At 52.2% G+C, this 19189-nt stretch overlaps 9 protein-coding genes across 9 annotated transcripts; 4 read left to right on the top strand and 5 right to left on the bottom strand.

Annotated features, from left to right (window-relative positions):
• Positions 1-231: 231 nt before the first annotated feature.
• LTS14_001263 (uncharacterized protein) lies at positions 232-630 on the bottom strand (the record flags this gene model as incomplete). The annotated part of the gene is made up of 1 exon (XM_064833972.1): positions 232-630. One exon carries the CDS (start codon positions 628-630, stop codon positions 232-234), a length of 399 nt encoding a protein of 132 aa, XP_064698933.1.
• A 78-nt stretch (positions 631-708) lies between these two features.
• Positions 709-4329, bottom strand: LTS14_001262 (uncharacterized protein; the record flags this gene model as incomplete). The annotated part of the gene is made up of 2 exons (XM_064833971.1): positions 709-3722; positions 3831-4329. 2 exons carry the CDS (start codon positions 4327-4329, stop codon positions 709-711), a joined length of 3513 nt encoding a protein of 1170 aa, XP_064698932.1.
• A 3335-nt stretch (positions 4330-7664) lies between these two features.
• LTS14_001261 (uncharacterized protein) lies at positions 7665-8153 on the top strand (the record flags this gene model as incomplete). Its single annotated transcript, XM_064833970.1, has 2 exons — positions 7665-7730; positions 7809-8153. 2 exons carry the CDS (start codon positions 7665-7667, stop codon positions 8151-8153), a joined length of 411 nt encoding a protein of 136 aa, XP_064698931.1.
• Positions 8154-8947: 794 nt separating this feature from the next.
• On the top strand, positions 8948-10609 carry utp15 (U3 small nucleolar RNA-associated protein 15; the record flags this gene model as incomplete). Its single annotated transcript, XM_064833969.1, has 1 exon — positions 8948-10609. The coding sequence occupies one exon, from the start codon at positions 8948-8950 to the stop codon at positions 10607-10609; it is 1662 nt and encodes a 553-aa protein (XP_064698930.1).
• A 56-nt stretch (positions 10610-10665) lies between these two features.
• LTS14_001259 (uncharacterized protein) lies at positions 10666-12432 on the bottom strand (the record flags this gene model as incomplete). Its single annotated transcript, XM_064833968.1, has 7 exons — positions 10666-10813; positions 10869-10913; positions 10965-11158; positions 11223-11873; positions 11929-11955; positions 12010-12158; positions 12294-12432. The coding sequence occupies 7 exons, from the start codon at positions 12430-12432 to the stop codon at positions 10666-10668; spliced, it is 1353 nt and encodes a 450-aa protein (XP_064698929.1).
• A 72-nt stretch (positions 12433-12504) lies between these two features.
• Positions 12505-12904, bottom strand: LTS14_001258 (uncharacterized protein; the record flags this gene model as incomplete). The annotated part of the gene is made up of 2 exons (XM_064833967.1): positions 12505-12792; positions 12866-12904. 2 exons carry the CDS (start codon positions 12902-12904, stop codon positions 12505-12507), a joined length of 327 nt encoding a protein of 108 aa, XP_064698928.1.
• A 101-nt stretch (positions 12905-13005) lies between these two features.
• Positions 13006-14288, top strand: LTS14_001257 (uncharacterized protein; the record flags this gene model as incomplete). The annotated part of the gene is made up of 2 exons (XM_064833966.1): positions 13006-13513; positions 13567-14288. 2 exons carry the CDS (start codon positions 13006-13008, stop codon positions 14286-14288), a joined length of 1230 nt encoding a protein of 409 aa, XP_064698927.1.
• A 206-nt stretch (positions 14289-14494) lies between these two features.
• On the bottom strand, positions 14495-15623 carry LTS14_001256 (uncharacterized protein; the record flags this gene model as incomplete). Its single annotated transcript, XM_064833965.1, has 2 exons — positions 14495-15471; positions 15530-15623. 2 exons carry the CDS (start codon positions 15621-15623, stop codon positions 14495-14497), a joined length of 1071 nt encoding a protein of 356 aa, XP_064698926.1.
• Positions 15624-17231: 1608 nt separating this feature from the next.
• HFD1 (Hexadecenal dehydrogenase) lies at positions 17232-19015 on the top strand (the record flags this gene model as incomplete). Its single annotated transcript, XM_064833964.1, has 2 exons — positions 17232-17269; positions 17428-19015. 2 exons carry the CDS (start codon positions 17232-17234, stop codon positions 19013-19015), a joined length of 1626 nt encoding a protein of 541 aa, XP_064698925.1.
• Positions 19016-19189: the final 174 nt, after the last annotated feature.

Genomic DNA, 19189 nt, shown 5'->3' with positions numbered 1-19189 from the left:
TGGCGTCGCCGTCATCTGTGTTGTCAACTACCTGGTACACGCACGCAAAGTCTATCAAGGTCCTGTTGTCAAGATAATGAAGGATTTCTAGGCTGGGAGCAGCTACAAGCGTCATATCCTACTATTGCGTAACGCTTTTTGCTTTGAGTAATGGATGATGGAACTCCTCTATCGTTGACGACATACTCGTGCCAACGACGTCCAGAACGATCACGAACCAACTGTGCATGATCATCGGGAGACGAGCAGCCATACGATAGCCACCAAAGCCACCGCAAGTGTGATCACAATAACAACCACATCGTTCCGGGCAGTATAGTTGGCGGGCGGGATCACACCGTTGATCGACAGATTCACAAGAGTATGCTGGAATGCCGCTGGCTTCTCCGATCTATTTTGAATCTGATCCGCTGGTGCAGCCCGCTCTCGTTGTGTGTCGTACACATCCGCCGCATGCGATCGTGCGTCTGCTGAAAGCCCGAGCTTCGTGGGTATGTCTGCCAGCAATGTACCTGGTTCCATACCCTTCCATCGCTCAAGCAGCTCCGTGATGTACGTTGGCCGCTCCGAGTCGTAGTCCCGTAGCTTTGTTCGTGATTGTTCTTTCAGATATGTGACGACTGCTTGCATTCTGACAACCATGGGTGCGTCTGCCTTGGCTTGTGCGAACTGCTCAGACGAGGCATATTGAGTGACTCGCCTCTGGTCTCAGATATCATCGGTGGCCTCTTGTAGTGCATCTTGCAGTAGCGCTTCCGCACGCTGCAATGCGGTAGTGTTCAGAGCATCATCGCGCTGTTGTATCGTGAGCCCTGCTCTTACGAGCCTTTCAAGTGCTGTGAGATCACCAAGGCTCACTGCGACATGTATGAGCTCCTGGGAAAGCTGCCCGCGTGGTGGGAGCTGTGCATCTCTGTTGATGAGAAATATGCAGATGTTGTGCTGCTGCCACATTTGAGCGAGCTCGAAAGCGGTCAGGTTGTATTTGTCTTTCACCTCTTTGTCAATGCCATGCTCGACCAAGAGCTCAAGACTCAGAAGGTCTCCTGATAGAGTGGCAATGTGAGCACAAGTACGTCCGTAGTTGTTAGCGGCGCTGATAAAGTGTCCAGAGTATGGTAAAATCGTTCGCAGCATGTCATGGCGGCTATCACCATCATGTAAATCCATGACTTGGTGAAGAATCGTGCTCTTCGTGTAAGGATCTCTCTCAGGATCCAGAGGTGCCTTGAGCGACGAAAGAGCAGACTCCAGTGCTGCACGATGGCCCACCTTAATAATGGCTTTTATGGTCCGTGTCTCCGTCGGTTTCGCATCTAGAATGTCTGGCGCAACACGAGCGGCGAACAGTGCTCTGATATCTGACTTCCAGTACTTCTCCGACGCACTCCTAGCCAGAGCAAAGCTGGGTCGTCGTTGATGGTCTAGAAGCGAAAGATCGCTATTTGCATCAATTAGATATCGAATGGTCTTCACGCTTTCTAGCGCAACCTCACGACAGGCCAGATGTAGAGCCGTGGCTCCGAACATGTCTTGTATATCGAGGTTAAAGCCAGGCTGGCGAGCTAGAGCTCGGTGTAGTGACTCGAGGACGTCAGCGTGGTTGCCAGCTGCAGCGAGATGCAGATAGCTACGACCGTACTCATCTGTATGGTCTAGACTCGACGAAGCAGCGGCCAGTAATTCTAGTAGCTCGATTTTATGATGCTCCGACTCAATGACGTTCGTAATTGCTTGGGAAGATACCTGCGGCCGCCGTCGATCTTCAAGCAGCATCTTTGCGATAGCACATATATTGGCAGAGTCTTGCAAGTAGTCCAAGCCGTGATCCGTAGTCTTGTCGAGGGCCGTACGAGAACCAAGGGGCTCGATGATGTTGAGATCGACACGGTCGTCTGCAAGCAATAATCGCACAGTGTCAACGGCGATACTGTCCACTGCTCTCGCCAATGCTGTACACCCTGCGCCATCAGTTCTGTTTACATCGATGTCTTTTGCCTTGAGGAGCTCTTTCGTTATCTCGGCCTCGTCTGTCTTTGCAGAGGTGCCCAGGGGAGTTCTACACACCATTCCCCGGCCACGCTTGTTGACGTCTAGTTCCGGCTGATTCATGAGCACCCTAAAAGCAGCCAGATGACCATGCTCGATAGCCTGTAGTAGTGGTGTGTTGCCAGCAATAGGTGCATGGTTGCAATTGGCGCCGCGATTCAGCAACAGCTTGACAGTCTCCTCGTGCCCATTGCGACAAGCGTATATGAGTGGCGTCTGGCCGTACGTACTCTCTTCTGGGTCGACTACGCACCCAGCTTCGAGCAAAGCATGGCATAATGGCGTGAGGCCGTGGAACGCTGCACAGTGCAATGGCCTGATGCCTCCCGTAACATCCCAGGCGCCCTCCCGCATTACAGGACTGTGCCATGCTACCTGCATGATGCAGTGTAGTCGTGCTTCATCACCGAGAAGCTTAAGAAGGTTTGAGCAATTCCGTATATCCTGAGGAACGTCTCTGGCATGCCAACCCCAGTACCGCGCTGCATACGATGCAAAAGGATACTCTTCCACAATTTTATCCATTTCCTGCACAGAAGCGAACGGCTGGCGAAAGGCATCAAGCAACAGATAGGCTATGCATGCATCGAACATCTGTTGTGGCGCATCTGGAAACAATCTCGATCTGTTTTCATGAATGTATACTGACAGGGATTGGTGGAAGAACACGACCGGAAACGATTCGACCTTGCCCGTGCTCTCTAGAGTTAGCAGACCTTGCGTATCCCGCCGTACGAGGTCTTTGATAGTCCGCCTTCCAGCAAGATCTTTCGAAGCCCTATACTTGTACTTCGCGGCTGTGGCATGCGATAATTGATCGAATGCAAGGATCTCGTAAGCGCAGGAGACCAAGCTCATATGGTTCCGTGCGACCTTGGCCGACGCCGGATGCGTTTGCTTGATACACACGTCCAGCATCATGTTATATTGCTGGTCAAAATCGTCCATAGTACCGTCTGTGAGCTTCCTTAGTAGTTCTCTGATTCCATCGACATTATGCTGGGCTTTCAACTGCTGCATGAAAAGCTGCACGTGGATGAAAATACCGTTGGCAGCATCGTGAACCGTGGCCGGAAGTGTGGTCCAGAAGTCTGCGCCAAGTTCGGACTGTAGTGTGGAAAGAGCAGGCACAAAGCCCTCAAACATGGAACCATCGTCTTCTCCAACGTCCCCATTCTGCAGCTCTTTAGCGACAAATGCGTTGATGAAACTTGTAACGTCTTGCAGAGAAGCCGTGATTTCCTGATGCAACCTCCCGAATGGCTTCATTTGATGAGCAGCCTCCTTGCACCTCTTACCCAGCGTATCACAATTTCGACAAACATCCAGTGGATATTGGAGATAGCCTATGCATCTTGGACAACGCCAGTAGAAATCCAACGGACCTCTTTGACAGTGGAAGCACACCACTCGATGGTAGCTATTACGTGGTACTCGCCGATCGGTGCTGAAGATACACACACCCATGTCTCGGAGTTGATGAATCTCTGTCTCGACCTCTGATTGAGCTGTTCCGACTTCGTCGATAGCATCAATCACGAGGACAATCTTGCCGATAGTAGAAGGTTCTTGGCGTAAGGCATCTCGAACCATCTCGAGCTCGAGATCTTGTGAAGTACTACCTCCGACCTTTGCAGAGTCATACGCGTCGGCGATGACCTGCGGGATACGTACTGGCCGACGGCTACCAAGCGCTTGACGTAGCAAGCATTGCACCACATTACCCAATGTCTACCGAGACTCGAATTGCCGATTGAAGAATAACGAGAGGACAGGCGTACCGCCAGCACGCTCCCTGGCATGTAAGTCATCTAGCACGGCCTGCGCTCGCAAAGATTTACCACTCCCAGGTCTGCCATAGCAGTTGAATTGCCAGGACTCATCCTCTCGCCACTGGTTGTACATGTCATCAGCCTTCACAAAACTGATGTTATCCTTCGCGATTGTTGAAGCAGGAAAGGATGGCCTGTCAATGGTATCGCGGCAGATCCAGTCTAATGTGCTGATGATACGCTTTCCCTGCTTCCGAGATGCTATGTTTTGTAATAATGTGTTACTACTCAAGTTGACTTCGAAATCATCATCTGACAAACGCGCTCGGATATGGCCAAGTTTTTGCAGGGTACTCTTTTGGTCAGCCTCGAACTTGTCTTTATGCCAACTCCACAGAGCTTTATCTTTGATGCCTTGGAGGCGGGACCGCTGCATACTCAATCCAACATTCTGCAGACTCTGAAGTCTCGCACTCAGAAGTTCAAGCTCACCACCTTTCGCGGCCATTGTCCGAAGACGAGTAACCCCGGGAACCTCGCTCGGATCCATGACAGGCCTTTTCTGTTGCGTGGAGTCACGTAGCCGCTTTTCAAGATACTTCAGTCTACCGATGAGACTGGTCAGGTCTTCTTCGATGAGTCGGAAATTATCCCGGACTTCCACAATTGCTGGCGGACTGTCCCATTCAACCCTGCTGTGGGCATTCGCCTGATCAAATACTGGAACGATACGCTACAGTTCCAGAGCACGCTCGAATACATCAAGCAGCCGCCCAGCGGTTATCAAAAGCCAGCAGTGGACCTTCTTGCCGGACTACAAGCCATCCAGGATGAAGCTAATAACAATGGCTTCGCGAATGAGTATCAATTCGAGGCTGCGCTGCAAGACCTCATCTACTCAGCTCATGACGCACATTTGAGCTTTGTTGCGGGCCTTTTGTCCTCTTTCAATTTTGGTAGTGCGAATGGTCTTACCTCCGTGTCATTGGACGGCATTGCACTGCCGAAGGTTTACTTCACTGGCACGACGATCTGCAGCGATAGACAGTCCTTGTCAATATACTGATGAAGTCACAGATGACCTTGTCCTCAACCAAACCAACCCTGATCCATCATGGCAACCGTCAGCAATCGTTCAGATCAATGGTACCGACGTGTACGACTATCTCACTCGCTTCGCCGCATTGAACTCTGATGGCACTCTCGAAAGCCATGCCGACTACAATTTACTCTTCGACAGTCCCGCTGCCGACATCGTTGGTCAGTTCTCGATCTGGAGTGGTGACGCTACGTTCTATCCAGGAGACACCTTCAATTACACGATGGAGAATGGTACAGAGATTGAGGACGAGTTCTACGCTGTTTAAAGCGATCCAGGCCCAACTGGTCCACTCGAGACTGGTGGTGACTTTTGTATGTTTCGCGATTCACCCTACCCTGGCCTCGTTGCGCTTTGATATGAGACTGACTCGATCCTACCAGACAACTCCTTCGTACTTGGGTTCTACCCAGCCTCGTCCAACCTGTCTGAATTGACATACGACAACTCGACCTGTCAAAACATCTCGTCTTGGGCAAACTTAACGCTGTCGTACGCTTATCCCGTGCCTGATGTTACCCAGGCCGACCTTGGTTGTTCTGGATATGTCACAGGTTATCTGCTCAATGACTCCAACGTAGCCGTGCTCAACCTTCCGACATTCTGGGCGGTGGACACAGCGATTCAAGAATACGTGGACGCCGTTCAGCAGTTCCTCCAAGATGCGGCTGCTGCTGGAAAATCGAAGATCGTGATTGACCTTCAACAAAATGGAGGCGGAGATGTCTTGCTGGTATGTACGAGTCTGACGCCATAATTAGTGCTCTCAAGCTTACACATACCCCAATCCTAGGCATATACCGTGTTTCGACTTTTCTTCCCTTCCATCGATCCATATGCTGGCAGCTTCCGCCGCGCTAATCCGCTTGCGAACGACATGGGCAGCTTGATCACACGGTACTGGGAGGGCTTGCCTGGCTCGGATCCAGCGTTATACGCCAATGTGTCAGCTGACGAATGGATCGCTACAATCCGATTGAATGCTGCGACTGGAGCCAACTTTAGCTCTTGGACTGAGCTATATGGGCCATACACAGACGGAGTCGAAGACATTACAGACGTGGAACGTCTAAATACGTCAAACACTGCTTTCGACTTTTCTGGCTTTGATCTTGTGGAGCCACCTCCTGCTCTGCTGAGGCCATATACTGGCGCAGCTCCCTTCGCAGCTGAAGACATCATCATGGTACGCCAGAGACAATGACCATATCTTACATTCAACGAGAACTAACAGATCTTTACAGCTATCAGAGGCACTTTGTTCGTCTGCCTGTGCCCTGTTTATGGAGATGATGAACCACGATGCCGGCGTTCGCAATGTTGTCATTGGCGGACGCCCCCAATACGGACCAATGCAGACGCCATCTGGCAGTAGAGGCGCAACTTTCTACACTGTGAACGAGCTTGACCAAGATATTCAAAATGCGCAGTACATCGATGCACAGCTTTACAATGGAACCTCAAGCATCAGTCAAGTCAATCACACCAATCAGGACGTCTTCATATACGAAGGCGGTATCAGCCTGCGCGCTCAGATTCGTGAGAGCGAGTCGACACCTCTCGCTATGCAGTATCTAGCAGCAGATTGCCGGATCTTCTGGACGCCATCAACTTTCAACAATTTTACGAATCTCTGGAAATACGCCGCAGAAGCGGCTTGGACGAATCCGCAGCTTTGTGTAGAGAATTCGACAGGCTACGCCACCACGAGCGGTGCTAAGCCCAAACCTCCCCCTGCAGCACCTGCACCACCGGTTATAAAGACTGGGCTGCCTCTAAGTCACTACATCAGTATACCCTTCCTCTACAGCAGTGTACCCATGCCTGATCTTAGTGGTACGGAGATTTCGAGTGCCACGATTGCACGAACAGATACTACTCTCACGAAACAGTACAACACCAACTCGTTGAACCTAGTCAAAGGGGCTGATGGGAGACATCCGTCGACGACGGTGGTGAAACAATCCAGAATCCACAAGAATGCTGGTCCGAGGAATGCCAAATTGAGGAAGGCGAGGATGACCAAGAGAAGGAGATGATCGTAGATTGCTTTCGTCGTCCCAGTCGTTCCACGGCAGCGTACAAAGGCATCAGGACGCCAGGCTAGTGTAGAGAGGATAGTTGGGACATCGAGAGCAGTAGATTGCTGCTACTGTACTAGTCTTTATGCTGCACGTGAACATCAAGCATTTCTCTTGACCGTCCCATCTCTGACCGCGGTTGAAGAAATATGTAGAAGTTTCGTCCTGGATGTTGTCGACGCCCTCGTCTTGATCTGACGCTGCGTGTGCTGGTGTTGTGCTTCAGATCTCCGGCACCCCATCCGAGACAAAGTACCGGCTGAACGGAACAGGCAGCTGGTAGCTGCAGATCAGCGCTCTAGAAACACTTCAGAGTCCAACCAGTACGACGCTACACGCAGCCTCGTGGTGCATCGCGTCGAATGGCGCCGCGGTATGATGCGCATAGAGGGGTGTAGCAAAAGAATTTGAGATTCGTGGTTGTGCGTCAGACATACTTTCAACACCCCGCTTCTAGAGCTCCAGTTCCTTACTGGCCTTGGTCCAGTAGTCCACAGAACAGCTGTCGACGACGTAGCGCGAAAGCAGTGACAGCGAGGTACTTATAGATGTCTGCTTGTCTGCCGTGAAACATCCTTCTCCATCAAGGTGTCCATTAAGGTCGAAATTTCCCGACTTACACAACCAGTTAAGATCGAAGAAATCCATTAAGCTCAAGCCAATATGCCTACCGGATCCTGTTTCTGCGAGAAGCTGAAGTACAGCTACGAGGGAGAGATCCAAGCCAAGGTACGTAGCCTATGTCGCGTCGATAGCCTAAGAAGTCGTCCACACAACGCCGAACCTCGCTAACACCATCCCACACAGGCCCTCTGCCACTGCCGCGATTGCCAGAAAATCACCGGCTCAACCTACAGCACCAACATCATCGTGCCCGGCAACAACTTCAAAGTCACCTCCGGCAAGGACAAGACCATCTCCAAGAAAGCCGACAGTGGGAACGAAATTACCTCGCACTTCTGCGGCGACTGTGGCTCCACTCTGTGGCGTGATGGTGCAACCTTCGGTGAGAATAAGGTGATCAAGGTCGGGTCTTTGGACTCGCCTGATGCTTTCGACACGGCGAAGCCCGCTATCGAGTTGTTTGCGCCTGAGAGGATCGCGTGGGTGCAGGCTGTGCCTGATGCGGAGCAGAAGAAGGATATGCCTTAGCAGTGCTGAGGCTTAGATGGGTGGACTTAGTATTGAGGCGGATGAGTTTGCGGGTACTTCCTATAGCTGTATGCTAGAGCAAAAATCCAGATTGTGAAGAACAGGACCGGCTTATCGTTCTCGTTTCATGATCTATGGGTTTGAGAAATGGCGGCCAGGATACTGCATCTAGCCTGTAGCCAGGCTGATTAGTCAGAGTCAGAGCTATCTTCAGGCTCTCGGATGCTGTCGGAAAGTCGCTGGCAACGTGTCAGTCTTTTGTGTTTGGTAAGCGATCGGGAACTGATCCATGGACACCAACCTGTTTGAGCAGATCTTTCAGCTCAGAGTGTCTTTCTTTCTTGATAAGAGCATGCTTGTCGTCGATGTCCTCGATAATGAAAGCGTGACCGTGCTCAGAGTCTATGTTCATGATGATGGCTTTGATGCCTATTTCCCAGTTAGACCTTCGCACATGTTGCAGGGACGCCTGAAACGATACTTTCGTCGCACTCGATGAGAATGCCTGGAAACTCGTCAGAGGCTTATTTACACAGGCGAAATGACACCGATTAAGTACCTTCGGCGGCGCGAGGCATTGTGTCTGTATCAAAGTCCTTGTCAAGACATACAGATGAAGTGGTGAATGAAGAGGAGGATGCTTGGATCAATTAATCATTGATGAGTGATCGGACTAGGTACGCTAGCGGCCGCGAATCCCGCTCCACTTCAAAAAGTTCCAGTCTTCGAAGCTTCACTTTCAGATGTGCTACAGATGCGCCGACAGCACCGTAAAGCGGCGAGACACATATATCATGGCGGCAGAAGTACAACCGTTGCCGCTGGTGCGTGGCCCACCTGGTCCAGCACCTCTGACAGCAGACCAATCATACTGGAAATCTTTCAAGAATCAACTTCTGCTGCCATCGCCGCATAATTCTGGAGTCACCTCAATCACGATACCCGACTTCAAACCTACTGGTGCACAAGCCGACACTTTCGCGGTGACATCTGGTAGCAGAGTACAAATATACAACACCAAGACGAGAAAATTGGTCAAGACAATTAGCAGATTTGGTGTAGACGATACAGCGAGATCTGGTGCATTACGGCGGGATGGACGAATACTGCTTGCTGGAGGAGATAGCGGTGTGGTTCAGGCGTTCGATACCGGGTCAAGGGCTATCCTGAGGCAATGGCGTGGCGAGCATGGGCACAAGCAGGCTGTACACTGCGTGCGATGGAACCCAAAGGTCCTGACGGACCTGATGAGTGTGAGCGACGACAGGACAGTACGGGTCTGGGATCTAACGGAGGATGTGGCCAAGTGGACAGGCATTGGTCATGAGGACTATGTGAGGTCTGGATGCTATCTACCGGGACAGGATGGAATGATCGCAACTGGAAGCTACGACCAGACAGTTCGCCTATGGGATACAAGACAGCCAGGCAATGCCAGGCCAGCTCTGACCTTCAAGCACGCCGCACCGATAGAGAATCTGCTACCTTTAAGCTCGTCCATGCTTGCTTCAGCTGCTGGGAACGAGGTCACTGTGCTCAATCTGATCGCTGGAAAAGTCGAGCACATTATACGGTCGCACCAAAAGACAGTCACTTCGCTAGGAGTCGGCGAGAATGGTACGCGCTTACTGACAGGTGGTCTCGACGGCCATATCAAGGTCCACAACACAGCGAACTGGCAAGTGGTAGCTGGCATCAAATATGCTTCACCTATACTATCATTATCTGTCATCAGCTCTGGCGTCAAGGAGACCACCAGAGAAGACCGCCACCTAGCTGTCGGACTCCAGACCGGTCTACTGTCTATCCGAACAAGACTAGCAGGCGCTGAGAAAGTCCGTGCAAGAGAGAAGACGAAGCGCATGGACGCCTTAATTGCAGGCGAGGCAGACGACTACGAGCGCAAGCAACGCAAAAAGGACATGCGGCAAGGCATACGCGCCCGAGATCGCGGCAAAGACTACCGTGGTGAAGGCGCTGATCTGATCGTCGACGGTAACGACCGCACGCGCCAGAAGCCGCTGAGACCGTGGCAACAAAGCCTCCGAACCGGCAAGTACGCCCGCGCCTTAGATCAAGTCCTCACCCCCGATCGCACGCACGGTTTCAGCAACGAAGACACAATAACCCTCCTCACCACACTGCGGCACCGTGAAGCCCTGCGCACAGCCTTGGCCGACCGCTCCGAAGCCCAGCTCCTGCCTATCCTCCGCTGGATTCTGAAGAACATCAATCACGCGCGACATGTCAAGACGATCTATGAAGTCGTTATGGTGTTGCTGGATCTGTACAGCCCGCGGTTAGCAGCATGGCAGGAGCTCGAGGATGAGGATGCAAAAGATGTGCTGCAGTTGATCAAGAGGATTGGGAGTCGGGTGAGGAAGGGAGCGGATTATGCGGGCCAGGCGTGTAATACTATTGGTATGATGGAGTTGATGGGGTTGGAGGTTGGATGAAGTTCAGGATGTCATTCAAGGGAGATGGCGAAGGAACATATTGATGAGACGTCGGCCTACTCCAGCCTATACGACTTGAAGGCCCTTGTCTTGACGCCTCGCGAGAACATGAGATCGAGCTCTTCATACGTCCTGCCGCGTGTCTCCGGGACACGGAAGTACGACCAGATCAATGCGACGCCCGCTAGGCCACCGAAGAAGAAGCTACAAGCAGGGTGAATCAGTTCCAGAAATACCGCTGCTGCCCTGGAGGACTTACCCGATCTTGCCACGTGCATTTGCCTGGTCTGGGTTGATAAGATATCTACGTGGAGTCAGCTGTCGTCCTGCTGTTCGAACACGATTCAATACTTACGGAATAGCGATGGTCATGATTATACCAAGGAACGCCTGGACAGCCGTCGCCACAGCTACAGTCTTGCTACGCAGCTTTGTGGCCGAAACTTCGCACAAGATAACGAAGCACACCGGGCCGACGCTAAAGTCATAGCAGAAGTTCCAGATGAGCATCAGAGAACTTTGCGCCCAGATGATGGCAGGTCTATTGGTCTACAGAGAGCACATCAGCTGGCCATGCGGCACAACGCGGAAGGAGAAGGTGGTGATCACTCACGTAATTCGGGACACAATCAAGAATGCCGATGATCAGTAGAAGTATAACAAGCATAGCCAGCCCCGTGTTGTAGATGACACGCCGACCGAAGCGAACCAGAAGCACCCAGGAGAAGATCGTGCCCACGAAGCCGAGCGAAAGGAAGCCAATGGACATATCGAAAGCCTTCGAAGTGTCCAGCCCCGCAAGCGTGAAGAAGTACGTAGCATACCCGACCAGATAAATACCAGAAATGACCTGGATAGAATAGACCCCAACAGCAATCTCCGTCCGTCGTCGATTGATAGCCTTGAAGCAATCCCAATACGTACTCCCCGCCTCCATCTCCAGCTCCAGTCGATCCGTCTCGATAATCATAGCCAGCGTGGGTTTGACATCGACTCTCTCACTCGCGAGTCTGCGTAGACTCTTCTCCGCATCCTCGAGTCGACCCTGTCGACATAACCACCAGGGTGATTCAGGCGCGAAGGGGAAGCCGAGCAGGATTATGAGGCACCAGAACCATTGGCTTGCAAAGGGGGCACTGTAGGCCCAGTGTGTGTTTAGGGTGGACGTGCCTTTGCAGATGCCGTTGGCGATTAGTTGGCCGATTACGAAGCAGAGGTTTATGTAGGATGTTAGGATGCCGCGGAGGGCTACTGGGCAGACTTCCTGGGCTGGGGTGTCAGCAGGTGGTTCGGACTAGGTGAGGATTCGATCTACTTACCGAGGCGTATGTTGGGGCTATGGTCGCCTATGGACACGTGTAAGTATTCCTTTGGTGGGTAGTGAGGAGGTCTCAGCTCACATATGTGCCCAGAACCAGACCACCCAGTAGCTCTCCGACGAGAAGGATAGGGAGTGATCGAGCAAAGAATTGGATAAAGATGAAGCTCGCGGTCAGAACCACGCATGCGCCGAACGTCTTCTTACGGCCAAACCATTCCATCGGGTATGCTGCGCACGGTCAGAAATATGACTTCACTGGAGTTACGACACATCTTAGCAACATACTAGCACAGAAAGCTCCAACGACTTGTCCTAGATTCGATGTCAGTGCTGCACTAGCTATAGAGATGGAGCTATGCCTACCAATGGGGCTGCCCATACTCAGGCCCGTTTGCCATGGAGCCGAAACGATATATGAGCCTTCGTAGAGGTACCCAAAATCGCGCTGGAAAGCTGGTGTTGCGTACAAATTGCCCAGTAGCTGCGGATCGAATGCAGTCATTATGCTATCGTCAAGTCAGTGGATATTGCCAGAGATCAATTGGTCATACGTCGCAATGCTTACATCCCTAGGCTAAAGAAGAACGACCAAAACACCTATGTTGGCATCATCAGCAAAGTCGCTGACTCGTAGCGTGGTCATTCGTGGTCGACGTACAGCGGTAGGATAGAGCTTCACTGCTTCGAAGAAGCTCATGTCATGTTCATGCTCAGTAGCTTGCCGGACTTCCTCGCCAGCGATGACACCGACGACAATGTCGCCTTTCTGGATGTCATCGTGTAGCGTACTCGTGGTCGGCTCGTCGCCATATTTGGCACTGTGCTCTGTTACAGCCATGGTTGTCGACTCTCTAGCCGTAGCCTACGATATACAGTCAATTCGCGAACAACACTTGACCACTGTCGAGGTTGAAGATTGAACTGTGTCAACTTACGAAAGTGCCATAAGAAGGCGAATTGCCCTTCAATGCCATGATCCTGCGACCCTCCAGACTCCACTAGGCCAACGATAGCGCTACCTCACCCTCGTACAGTACAACGATACCGTCCACACACCAGCCAATGCTACGCTGCCATGGCCGCCTATCACAAGACGATGTTGATAAGCACGCATGCCCGAGGATCTGACTTTCATCACTGTCCCCGCTTTCCCCCACCCTGGCCACGCGACCAAGCCGAACTGACGAGTCAGTACAGCAAGAACGACTACCTTCGCGGCGAGCAGATAAGGGTATTGTATGCGGTACCCGAATTGACTACAGAAGATTTCGGCAGACTGTTTCAGTCACAGTTGTCCAACGACGACTCACTTTGTGAAACGATGACACCACAGCTCCAAAATCATGTCAATGGCAATGGCCCGTACAATCAAGAAGTTCATCGAATCGTAATCTCCGACGACGCATGTACTCATGAAGCAGTGACGAACGATATCGTAGCCGAAGCCGTCACCTTTCTGCATCGAGATGGCATTCTGATACTCGAGAACGCTATCGATCCATCCCATCTTGATGACCTGGCCGGTATACTGACTCCTGAAGCCGAGGAGATCGCCCGCGATCCTAAGCATCACTTCAACTTCGGTATACCGTAAAGCTTGTGATGGTCCTCGTATCGCTGTCTGACCAGCTCGCAGGCAAGGAAACACGAAACATGGACCAAGCACCGCCACTGATACCCAGAATCATGTACAAAGACATCTGGGCCAATCCCTTCGCTGTAGCAATCTGCTCCGCCATTCTCGGTCCCAATCCAGTCTGTCATTATGCCAATGGCAACACGGCGCTTAGGGCGACAGGACGACAGCCAGTCCACGCCGACATCGACAAGCCGCACCCGATGTATCCCTTCGCATTTGCCATCAACATCCCATTGTCCGACACCAACTCCGAGAATGGGAGCACGGAGATCTGGGTGGGAAGCCATCGAGACTCAAACATCGATCAGCATACCGCTCACGGCGAAGACGACGCTGGTCTAGTCATCAAGCCGGAATTGCTTGAGGAGCGAAGAGAGCATTCGCCACCGATCCAGCCGAGCACGAAGAAAGGTAGCCTGATGATCCGCGATATTCGACTCTGGCATGCAGGAATGCCTAATCGGACTGATGTGCCCAGGATAATGCTTGCCTTCGTAATTCAGCCGAAGTGGTTCGATGCTCCGAGTCGTGTTATCCTGCCTCGAAAGACGCAATCACTTGTCGAGAAGTGGAGGACCGAGACTGGACTGGAGTATAATGCGCAGTGGGTGGATGGCGATGTGAATCACAAGACGATCAATTCCAGCGAGGTGGACTTCAGCACTCGAAACAAGAGGTTGCTTGAGCTGGAGCCACTGATGCACGTACCCGTGCATTGAGTGGATGCTTGTGTGAACCGCGGTTGCTGCGGATCTCATTTCCACACATCACGACGAGACTGGTCAGCTGAGCAGTCGGAGCGGAGCATTGAGGTATCGGCAGCATATATCATCTGGAAGGGGATAAGGCCACAGCGGTGTATCTTCGAAGGCCACGCAAAGGTGCATCACGAGACGGAGATCCGCCTTGTTGCGGGTTACAACGATCAACGCCACTGATCAGCATACTCATGCCGATAGCCACCGGGGTTACTCCTCGCCATCTCCAACGGCCCCGTCGTTCTCAACGTCCTTAGAGGATCCTGCGCAATCATCTCCACGACATCCGCACTACGCTGCTCATACCGCAGATCGTACACCTTCTGCCACGATCTATCCTTGGGATCCCGTTGTCCTCCTGCTTCGTGCTCGCTAGCACTACTCGGCAATCTTCGAATCCTACTCTCCGCCCTCGAGGCCTCCTTCGAACGTGTATGACTGCCCATTGATGGAACTCTCTCTCGGAAAAAATACATTACTGGACCCAGGACGGTCGGCATGCAGGCACAAAAGACCCCAACATCGCATTCGATGCCGCTCCACAGGCCGATGGCGTTGTAGTGGTAGGTGAAGTTGGACAGGCTTCCCCATTGCGTCAGGTAGAGGAGGCGGATGATACTGCAGACCGTAACAAATAGTCCGATCAAGAAAGTAAGGATGACACCGACTTTCTTCCTAGTATCGCGGACTTGTAGCTTAGCCAGCTTCGGTATCGGAAGCAGAATGACGACCAGATCGAAAGAGATGTTCAATGCAGTGCTGATGTAGACGATATATGCCACATTCAGGCATTTCCCTTCGTGTTCACCATCCCAGGCTTGCCAAACGGTGTGTACGGGCCTACACTGTAGGGCCAACGCAAGTGTGATGGCCAGCCAGTAGGCTATTAGTAGGCCGATGATGGTGTAGCTGATGGTTCGAAACCGCGCCGAGATGCTGCTTGGGAAGATGCGAAGGTAGAGGAGGATGATAGAGACCTTGGTGACTACAATCACGGCGAAATAGAAATATTCGCCAACGTAGAAATACTGTGTCCCGTCAGCGAACGGTCTGCAAATTCTGCTGAGCTGACCTACGAAGAAAATCTTGTCAATGTCGTCGGGCAAGACATTCCAGACGTCTTGGCCTAGACCATGACGGGTCACTAATCAGGGAGGTCAGCACATCCACAATCCCAGGTATTTTAGGCAGGACCATCATACTAAGCTGTACCAGCGTGTTCGACGGAATCAGTAGAACGAAAGCGAGCAGGATTGTCCAATCGTCCCATCCTATACTGCCCTCGAGGAAAGTCATCCTAGCTAAGAAGCGGAAGATGATGGCAAGCCCAATGAAAGTGATCAGTACTGCTCCGACTCTCCTCGTCGTCGGACCAGCATCTCGAGCTGGTACGCCGCATGATAACGCCTGCCAATGTTGAGCGACTGGGAAAGGCTGTTAGAACGTGCGGCGTTGAGCTAGACTCCTGTTACTGCGCACCTAGTGCTTCTCGGACAGTACAGCTGCCTGCCACGCAAGCTGCGCTCGCTGCTGTGAACGTCGTATCGGTGCATAGACAATTGAAGTCACCGAATTCGCAAGGCGAGGCCGTAATTGAAGCTGTTATGCAAGTCCTCTGGCAACACAGCGTCAGTCTTGCATCTCCCAAATCCACCGGGCAGCCAGCTCTTGTTCTTCTCAGAAGTACTTACTGCGCACGATGGCAAGGACCCGAGTTGTTGTAGAAGCGAGTCTGTGTTATTAGACGTCCCGGAGTCCACCAGGGCTGTGGCCAACGACGTCGTGATGAGCAAGCTTACGATGAGTAAGAGATGCATTCTGATGCTGGGGAAAGAGTATTGTAGTCTAGGGTGGGCAAAAGCAAGACAACGGGAAAGTTAATGCAAGCATCGAGCTTATCAAGTACATGCATGAAGGACAAACGACGGCCATGCTCTTCAGACCCGTTCGCAACAGGAAGGAACGGTGCGACGCATATTCAAAGGTAGTTATGTGCTCCACCCGGTAAATGGGAAGAGCAGGGGTTGTTTCCAGGTTGGGATCGAAGGAGCTAGACCACCATGGCTGCTCGCGACACAGCAGTACACTTCTCATACAGCGACTCCACAGACTCCGGCTGTAGGCTCGCGTACGTCCGACACTACTGCAATGCCAGATCCTAGCATCAATTGCGCAATAAGAAGAGGCAAGCGGATCTGAGTCCTTTAGCGCTCGGCATCGCAGCTTCATGCTGTAGCGTAACGGGCAAGACGTCGCGTGAAATGGCAAGGTGTATATCGGTACTTTTAGTATAGCGCCTGCCGAAGGGCGGATGATTGACCAGGATTACTCTCTTGACATTTTCGTCACAATCCTGATGCTGTTGGTCACCAGGACAGACCGTGGTAGGATGTGAGAGGCTCTGCCACCTGACTGTCCCAATGCCAAAGGCCAGAGACTATCTCGAGCGATGGCACCCGTCGGTTGTATGTGTACGTGTCCGTGTAGTTGGTTTCAACTTCGAATGGCGAGGCACAAGTCATACAGAGTCCAGACAGATCCTTCGAAAGTGTCGCGCCATCAGTGCAGTCTGCTGTCTGGCGCTTGTCGTGCAGGCGCGGTCTCCTTCCCGGTGCCGTAGAGTGGAGAAGATGCGAAACATATCGAATGTTATTAAGCTTTCGGTTTGATACAATTCTGACTCGTTTCCTGTAATACCCACGGCGTAGGTTAAATATGCCGATGACGGCACAGTCTCGCTGCTAGGCAAGTTGATCAATACCATCTGACTCTTCGTTATGGTGCCAACGAGGAAAACATTCATGAATGCGGTACGTCGTTGAAATTGGATGGAGAGTGGTAGGGCTGGCGCTAGGGCGTTGTACTCGTACAGCATACGAGCCTCGGTCCGTTCTGCAGACCAACATGGTCTTCGGTAGACGAGTCGACACAGTTGTTACCAGGTGAGATCAGTAAGCACCGGCAATAGGAAAAGTGTTAGCTCTGCCTTGCAGATAAGTATCTTCCTCTCTTTCCAGTTCTCTTCTTTGCACAATGATTCACCTCAATATGGTAAGGAAGGCACTCCCAAAGTACATCTCCATGAGCACTTCACTAACAGCTACACCCAGGACGACCTCCCACCCTTCACAGCAACGCCCGAAGCCGAGATCCCAGTCCTTCACGATCGCGTCATCCACAAATTCAACACCCACACCACTCGACTCCTCGCCTACCGCGTCAAACAGCTCCGCCAGCTATACTGGGGCATAAAAGATGCCGAGCCCCTCCTCACCTCAGCCCTGCAACTCGACCTAGGCAAGAGCGCCTTCGAGACATACATCTCCGAAGTAGGCTGGTGTCTAAACGACATCCTCTTCATGCTCAAGAATGTCGAGAAATGGATGAGAGATGAATCGGCTCCGGACCAATCTCTCACGAATAAGCTGATGAGACCTATGATACGGAAGGATCCTCTCGGAGCAGTCTTGATTATCGGAACTTGGAATTTCCCTATCAATCTCACTCTGGGACCACTGATTGGTGCTATCGCAGCAGGCTGTACAGCTGTCGTCAAGCCGTCAGAGGTGTCGACCAATTGTTCAAGGGTGATGCAATACATCATCGAGAACAGCCTGGACCCAGAGGCTTACCAAGTCGTGCAAGGCGGGATCCCGGAGACAACAGCAGCATTGAAGCTGAAATGGGACAAAATCTTCTACACCGGCAACGCGGCCGTGGCCAAGATCATCTCCAAGGCTGCTGCTGAGCACCTTACCCCTGTCACCCTTGAGCTGGGTGGCAAGAATCCCGCCATCGTATCCAAGAACGCCGACACGCGCCTCGCAGCCCGCCGCCTTCTCTGGGCCAAACTCTTCAACGCAGGCCAGATCTGCATTTCGCATAACTACACTATGGTTGACAAGGAGGTATTGCCGGCGTTCATCCACCACCTCGGCGAAGCTCTGCAGGAGTTCCAGCCGAAGGGAGCGAAAGGTAATGCAGATTACAGCCGGATGGTCAGCTCGAAACAATTCCAGCGCGTGAAAGCTATGCTAGATAACACGCGCGGCAATATTCTCTTCGGCGGCAACACGGATGAAAAGGAACTCTTCATTGAGCCAACAGTCATCCAGGTCGATAGCCCGCAAGACTCGTTGCTTGTGGATGAGTCCTTTGGCCCTCTGATACCTATTTTACCTGTTGAGAATCTGGACGAGGCGATCAGGCTCGCGAACGAGATCCATGCGACGCCATTGGCGCTGTACACCTTCGGCACAAAAGCGGAGAACGCGCGCGTCCTCTCTCAAACCCGCTCAGGGGGCGCAAGTATGAACGACTCCCTCTTCCACGCTTCCCTCCCTACCCTCGCCTTCGGTGGCGTAGGGGATAGTGGGAGTGGCGCTTATAGAGGTAAAGCGAGTTTCGATACGTTCACGCATTGCCGCAGTGTTACGACGACGCCGGGGTGGATGGAGGGCATGTTGAGTGTGAGGTATCCGCCCTACACTGATAAGAAGTTGAAGCAGATGAAGGGGATGCAGGATTTGGTGCCGGACTTTGATCGGGAGGGGAATGCGAAGAATGGTGGGATGGTGTGGTGGGTTTTTGGTCTGGGGAGTAAGGGGTGGAGTGGTGCTGGGCTGAGATGGGCGGTGTTGATGGGGGTGGTGGCGGTTCTAGTTAGGGTTAGGATGAGTAGATTGTGAGATTTGCATGAGATGTCTGAAGTTGCGGATACCCTTGATTGCGCATGTGTGGGACTTCTCAATCAATACTGCTCATTCTTCGTGATGTTCTTGTCACTTCATATGTATGAGACGACATGGGATTAGCAGACCGTTGTCGCCACTCAGCCCTATGCGCACAAGGAGAAACAGGAC

Source organism: Recurvomyces mirabilis, assembly GCF_035927965.1.
Source record: "Recurvomyces mirabilis strain CCFEE 5264 chromosome Unknown scaffold_2, whole genome shotgun sequence".
Taxonomy (NCBI): Eukaryota; Fungi; Ascomycota; class Dothideomycetes; order Mycosphaerellales; family Teratosphaeriaceae; genus Recurvomyces; species Recurvomyces mirabilis.
Note: the sequence above shows the minus strand (reverse complement) of the source record. Positions and strands in the feature narration are given on the sequence as shown.